Source organism: Cyphomyrmex costatus, unplaced genomic scaffold, assembly GCF_001594065.2.
Source record: "Cyphomyrmex costatus isolate MS0001 unplaced genomic scaffold, Ccosl1.0 scaffold520, whole genome shotgun sequence".
In the NCBI taxonomy this organism is placed as follows: domain Eukaryota; kingdom Metazoa; phylum Arthropoda; class Insecta; order Hymenoptera; family Formicidae; genus Cyphomyrmex; species Cyphomyrmex costatus.
In genome coordinates this window covers 28,514-36,235 of record NW_017279439.1, presented here as the reverse complement: position 1 = coordinate 36,235, position 7,722 = coordinate 28,514, and the positions used below count along the sequence as shown (strand labels likewise).

General features: G+C 28.5%; 1 protein-coding gene across 1 annotated transcript; it reads right to left on the bottom strand.

Moving 5' to 3' along the window:
• Positions 1-2,064: 2,064 nt before the first annotated feature.
• On the bottom strand, positions 2,065-6,522 carry LOC108778832 (saccharopine dehydrogenase-like oxidoreductase). The gene is made up of 8 exons (XM_018546125.1): positions 6,349-6,522; positions 4,621-4,800; positions 4,352-4,527; positions 3,966-4,285; positions 3,430-3,576; positions 3,269-3,359; positions 2,398-2,660; positions 2,065-2,211 (listed from the first exon to the last, which is right to left on the bottom strand). Exons 2-8 carry the CDS (start codon positions 4,787-4,789, stop codon positions 2,106-2,108), a joined length of 1,272 nt encoding a protein of 423 aa, XP_018401627.1. The 5' UTR covers positions 4,790-4,800; positions 6,349-6,522; the 3' UTR covers positions 2,065-2,105.
• Positions 6,523-7,722: the final 1,200 nt, after the last annotated feature.

The following is a 7,722-nucleotide window of genomic DNA, read 5'->3' as shown; positions in this document are numbered from 1 at the left end:
ATATATATATATATATATATGTGTATCTATATTATACACGTGAAAAAAACAAATCACAATTCAAGTGTGCTACAACATGCAAGATATAAAAATAAACTAAACATACTTACGAAATTGTCAATTAATGTGAATTAATAATTGAACAGCTCGAGTTTTTTCCTCAAAAAAGTATGTCTTTCTGTGAGACAAATCACTACTTGAATAGTTACACGGATGTAACTGTCTGTAGATATCGACACTTGACAGTTAACTAACGAAAAAAAATACGTTACTTATACATAATGTTGCACGGAACTATATGCGAGAAAGAAAGAGGGCAGAGATGTTCTGCGTATAACCAGTTTTCGAACAGTTATATTTGAAGTCATCTCGAGATACCATGAACCAATCAGAAGGCCACATTATATCGTAGTTACCCCCATCACACGCTACTAAGGCTGCGTTCCATTTAATGTTCATAGCGCCAGTGAGATTATTTTATCCTTGTTATTTATCAAATGTCAAACAAGGAAAAACGGTGCTCGTGAGCGTTGCGAGGCGTTAAGTGGAACACAGTCCAAGTAGTAGCAAGTCGGAATTTGACAGTTTTGTCATGGATAGCTCTTTCTTTCCAGTGCGCCGTTTTTTAATCTGTGCGTTACTAAAAATAAGAAGATGTTAGCTGCGTTCAGTAGATTCAACAGTTTTGATTCGTGTCGCTGATTGGATTATTTTAGATCTAAAGAAATAGTCTCATTTCAGCGAAGTCTTATAAAATAGTTGTAAAACTGTTGAGTCTGCTGAACGTGACCATTATAACAGTTTGTGATTTTTTAAAAGTATAAATATGTATTGGGGAAAAAATGGAGAATTTGTTAGTACTATACTCAGTAATTTAGTGAGTTTACATCAGTTTACATAAATACAATGACTGTATGGGAGCGAACCATGACAGTACGAAGCGACATATGTGTGATGTGTGAAGCGCTCAATGCTACAGTATATCGATTATATGTTTATATGTATAAGCAGGGCCGTAGCTACCGGGCGGGCAATGCGTGTATCACACGCAGGCGCTTTTTTATGAGGGCGCCAAAATCACAAGTTGCCAAGGCGCTTTATAATTAATATACATTAACACAATACATTAGACTAGTATCACTAGTGTTCGTGTTTCTCATTTAAAAAACTCCATATTAAAGCTCAGATTAGTGGATTTTATTAAATAATTTTGAATCAGTGGATAATCAGAGTGGATAATCCTCCTTGAGGATGGCTAAAAACAATGGCCGAAATATCCAAATGTCTATGTAATTAGTAATTACATATCATGTGTTTATTAAAACTCTTTTTACAAATTTGCGATTTGATTATCGCGTTGACTCCATATTAGTCAAATTAAAATTTTTTTTTTTATTAAAATATATGCAGTCTATTATTAATTATTGTATTGTATTCCTTTACTTTATATAATATGAAGGGGAGGAGCGCCTAGTACCAAGCTTACACGCAGGCGACTTTATACCCAGATACGGCCCTGTGTATAAGTATTAAATAGTAACTCCAACAGAATTTATAATTACAAGGTATATAATTAACACTGTATTGAATATTTATTTCTTATATTACGAAAACATGGACGATTTATTTTCATAATAGCAAAAATAAAAAAAAATCATTAAGTTTATTACAAGAGCATCAATATTAACTTAAATTAAATTACATGTATTACAACTCTTAAATAATTAACAATTTAACAAACATATTATATTTTGTATAATTTTATATAAATTTTAAATCTTTCTCTCATTTATTAACATATAACAATTAATGTAATAAGTAACCTTTATTAAACTTTGGTAATCATAATATTCATATATATTAGGTGCATTCAGAATAATACTGCTCACTGAGCGTTCGGTGAGCGGTTGTCGTTCTGAATGCACAGATTATGTCTTATAAATACTTTCCTGTTGAATACTGTAAGATATAAATATATTTAAAGTTTACTCGAACCACAAGAAATGTTAATATCAAAATAAAGCGTAATTATAAAATACGTTAAAATATGTTAAATAAGAGCATTATATAGAATTTTCTATTATTATCTCTCTCTTTTTCTCTCTTTATTTCTCGATAGACGATATCATCTCAAATTTCACGTTATGTTTTATTAGTTGCTCGATCAGAGATGTTCTACCAAACGCAGCACCGGGAGTAAGTACTCCTCCGCTGTAAAAATATAAGTACACAAAAATAAAAAACAAAATTTAATAATAACTGTTTTTCAATTCTGTTATTAATTATGTTACTCTTTAATAAATAATTTTAAATCTTTTAAATTTTTTAATATTTACAAAAAAAATTACTATGGTAAACATGAGAGTTACATTGATAAATAATTAACAATTTACTAACTTGTAAGGCATTTTGTCAGTTTCGTTAAGAATTGTTATTGCCGATAAGATCACCATGATGCTAGTCAACTCATATCCGGGAGAATCACCAGAGACTCTGGTGATTACTTTCTTATTAGGTGAATCTGTGTGTTTATCGGTAGCTTCAGCCAATTTCTCAGTCCATCCACTAGCTTCAAATGTAAAAGAAAAATGTGTCGATTTCAGCATTTCCGGATTCGGGCTCTCGTGACTTGCAAAACCCGCCGAAAATAGAGCTGGATACTGTAAATATCAGATTTAATTATCTTCTATTATCTAAACGATATACTTTTATATAATATACTTTTATGTAATTTATATAATGTATTCATGAATAGACAGAATACATTAATTATATTGATTTGTTACTATAAATTAACAATTAATTATTAAGATTGTCAGGATATTCGAATTGATTAAATTTTGTTATATGTGTAATTATTAGAATTTAATGTGATTACAAACGAATAATATAATCCAATTTTATCTATGATGACTACACTTATTATGAACATAATAAAAACAGCATTAATGCCAACTAAAGACCTTATGAAAGCATATAAAATATTTATATACGTTGACAAAAAGTATAGATTCTCAGGATTTCATATATTACATTTTTTACCGGTTATTAGGTTCAAATGTATTGTGATATTGAGGATGATCAAACTGGATTCGAAACGTGTGTGTGCGTGCGTGCGTGCGTGCGTGTGTATGTATGTATGTATATATGTAATGTAAAAAGTTATTATATTATTAAAATATTATTATTTTAGCTCGTAGCCTTGGTATTAATATTTTGATATTTATCTAAATAATTTTATCAATCGCGTAAGTACTTGCATACATACTTTTAGAAGTAAATTACGACCGTATGATGAGCGAGTCAAAATTAAGATAAGCATACTGCCAATCACCATCATCAGGAAATCGAGGAAAGACCTAATAATAAACGTACAAAATTTAACAAAAAGTATTAATCAATATTTATTATTAATGATATCATACTGACTTTATTGTAAGATAAACTTGAATTTGCGCAGGCCTCTGTTTATATTCGTCATATAAGAATCGCTGTGTACGAAGAGCTACTGAACGATCGGCACTCGCAAATGGTGTGGACCATCCTTTAACAACATCGCTTTGATGCATCATCTTTCTGCAATAAATAGAATTATTAATGCTGCTTATCCTTAATTACTATTTTTTTTTCTTTTATCAATATTACACTAACTTGCATATTTTCTGAACATTTAATACGTATAAAAAATTTCTTTATATTCGACTTATTTGACAAAATGTGATTTATGCAGAATTGAGAAGCGTTACTTTTTATAATAAACAATTTAATAACATTAAAATTTTTTTATAATTAAACGTTAAGATTATACTAAGGTTGAAAAAAAGACTTCTCCAACCTTAGTGTTTAGTAATAAAAAATTGCAATGTCATGTTTATTATAAAAAGTAACAGAAAAGTAACGATAATAGTATTTCCTGCTCTAGATGTGTATATGTATATACACAAGATATCTAAAAATATGTATACCTTGTTAATTTCGGTGTGAATTCAGGCAACTTGGTAGGATATAATTTTTTGCGTAGTTCTGATACTTCCTCTGCATGACCCAAACTATGTACTGCACTTTCCCAAGTTGCATAATTAAAAAGTGGACCTTTCTTATTAGTAGTAGCGCTCGACCACATATTCATATATATTTCAATAGAATTGATTTCTCCTTCAAATTTCTGTTGTGTAAAAATGATTCCCAAATCACTAGGAATACAATCAAAGCCACAAGCGCTTACCATGTAAACGCCAGCTTCTTTTGCTGCTTCGTTATATTTTAACTGCATTTCAATCATAAACTGTAAATATTGAAAATATGATAAATCATCAATTGTTCATTATACTGTTACGTAATGTTAAATTACCTGTTCTTCACCAGTGACGTCAACATAATGAGTATGACTGGCAATGCATGCTTTAATAACTGGTTCTCCATAAAATCTGAATGGACCACAACAATTAATGAGTATCTTTGCTCGTTTTGTCATTTTCTTGAGAGATTCCTCATCTTTTACGTCAGCCAGAATAACAGGCACATTCTCTGATAAGATACATATAATATAATATTTGCTAATAATAAATAAAGTGATTTATTATTATGATTAGAATAATTAGTTCTAAGTTTTAAATATACCAATATCTGAGGCAAATTCCTTAACAACTGCGTCTAAAGCTTCTTTCCTACGACCAGCAATACCAAACTTCATTTTTCGATCCTTACACATATGAGTTGCATTTTTCACTACATATTTTCCGGTATATCCAGTGGCGCCAAATATTACTATATCTAAACGATCTGCCATTTTCCTGTAATCTAATGCAAAATATCATTAAAACCATTCATGTTTTTTAGAACTTCACTTTTAACTTGATAAAAATATCTTGAATATATTATAAAAATTTAGAAAGTGCTTATTTCAATATATTTATCACACATGTTTCATTAATGTGTACATTATATGAAATTATATATACATATATATATATAATTAAATAAAAAGAAATTTAGTTAACATTATAATAAAAATATATATAAACCAAATATATAAGTAATGGTTCCAAAGATAAACTCACAGATGATAAATAATATTTAATGCTCATAGAAGTTGACACTATAGTTATTATAAAAGTTAGTACAAGACTCTCAATTTCAAAATGACAATTATGTAATGAGAAAGAACTAGTAAGAGTCTCATAAATAGAAACACTTTCATAAATATTCAAATAAAAAATTGAGATACCACAAAGAAAACTTTACTTAAATTAACATATTCCAATTATGATAATTAAGTAGTTAATTTAAGTAGTTTTCTTTGTTTGTGGTATCTCAGTTTTTTATTTGAATATTTATGAAAGTGTTACTATAGTTATTCATGTATAAAGAAATTGAATATATTAAATAGTAAAATTACTAGACGTTTCAACCCTTGGTGTATTGGGTCGTTTTTAGTGAATAAGAGAAATAATCGTCAAAATTTGTCACATTACTAACATAAGTAAAAGAAGATATAGCATAATGTCGCCATATCATTGTTAAATTGTTGTCTAAACGTAAAAATGTTTTATATTGTTCATATTTTGTATTTGTTATATTTTAAAGTAATCAAAAGTTAGAATTTTGACTGAAAATATAAAATTAACATAGTCACTATGATAAAATGTATATTGATTGAATCACTAAAAAAAGCTTACATTTTGTAATTAGAATAATCTATAATCAATGCAATATGAATTATGAATACAATGAGATATCATGTGAAATGTTGATTAACATTGACAACGTTTCAGATAAACAATATAAATTTTTATATTTGAGCAAGTTTAACGCTGATATGACATTGTATCATACTTTCTTTTAGTTTTCAATATGACAGTATTGTGTTTTAATGATTATTATATATACACACAAAGGAAGACCCAATATTAAGGGTTGAAATGTCTAATTTTTTATTACTATAATATATAGTTTTATTACACATGAACAACTAGTGTCGGCTCTTATTGACATTATATTATCATTTATTTCTTATAAATTTTATTTGGAGTCTTTACTTAATATATTTATAAATAGAAACCATTTTAAAAGGACCAAAATGTTTACAACCAATTTGACTTATTCTGCATAAATATTATGATATTCACAACATATATCTGTTATGTAACGATTAATAATTTTGTAACTATAAAAAATGTGTAATTTCAAAAATTGAGAACGTCGTATACTTACCGGCGAATTGACAAGAACATTAACTGATATGACGCTGCAATTTTACATACCGCGTGTATATATATATAATATACGTAAAAAAACGGATCACAGTCAAGTACTACAGCATGCAAGATATAAACTAAATGTACTTACGAAATTATTAATTCAATCGAATTAACAACTGAATAGGTCGTATTTTTTCTTCGAAAAAGCGAGACGAATCACGATTACACCGCTTTGCACCGCTTGTGCACGTGGACACACGGGTGTGGCTGTCGATAGGTATCGAAACTCGACAGTCAATTGACGTCTAACGACAAAAACGGCATCGTTTACACAATGCTGGACGAAACTGCGCGCTGGAGGAAGGTGTACTGAAGTGTACTCTGTACGCATCTGTACTATGTTCATATAAGCGCGCCAAAAATTAAATAATTAGCATCTATGCCGTGGTTACTCCTTCTCTTCATCGTGTTGTTTCTTTTAATGATATAATAAGATGTCATTTTTTTCATTAATCATTTAAACCAGATATATATACGAGGAAATATAAAATCTATTTTTTCACTCGGTACAATAATGCATCTCTCAGTACAGATTTTTATCTAGATTTGGCCTTGTATGTAATATAAAAGGAATTTATTTTAGAAATACCGTAATAATCAATATGCAATTTATAGTTTCGGATCACACAAGAAAGACAAATAAAAACCAAATTAAGAATGAATTGTGTAAACATAAGGATTTTTTCGTTATATTTGAAATGTAAGAGTTTATTATTTATTTTATTTGTTCCAAGACAAATAAGCATATAATTAAATATATAATTTGCGATTAATTTTGTTTGATATCTACTATATTTAAATCACTCAGATTTTATATTAATACAATAAAAGCACTTTATTAATCATCGTACATAGAGAAGCGAACAAAGGTTAAACATCAAAAGACAAAAAACGACTCGGGAAGACAGAAAACAGCAGCAAGACAAAAAACAACATAAAAATATAATAATCGATAAAATCATTCCTCGGCAATAGATTCAATTCACAACACCTGTAAACTTACATTAACATTAACTTATAAAATTACATCTCAACAAATATTATAAAATATATTATAGCACATGAGTGATATGTACTATTTTTATTATACATATATATATCTAATTTTAAAAAAATATGAAGCTTCTTTACAATTTTATTATAATTGATATAGGATTTACTTTATTAATTTTATTCTGTTTCGTTTTTGTTAGCCACCCTGTATATATCTGTATCTTTTGATACTTGAAGAGGAAAAGATTTGTATTAAATATTTACATATGGGTAGATGATCCGTAATGAGAATCGAGTGTAGCAGTTTTAACTTGAAAATTGCGCAATTCCGATCGCTTATAAGGCTGGCAACTTGATTTAGATTTGTCTTGAACAATTTCGAATATACCGATGCAACATGCAATGATATGTATATGTATTGCCGTTTAATGGTAAGATAGCTGCATGATAACATTACCTTGAGTTGTCA

Excerpts from the sequence above, each read along its gene's own strand:
- LOC108778832 (XM_018546125.1), bottom strand. The coding sequence starts at position 4,789 with ATGGCAGATCGTTTAGATATAGTAATATTTGGCGCCACTGGATATACC. Across the intron at positions 3,577-3,965 it reads TTCACACCGAAATTAACAAG|AAAGATGATGCATCAAAGCG; the intron begins GTATACATATTT and ends TATTTATTGCAG. Across the intron at positions 3,360-3,429 it reads CAAGTTTATCTTACAATAAA|GTCTTTCCTCGATTTCCTGA; the intron begins GTCAGTATGATA and ends GTTTATTATTAG.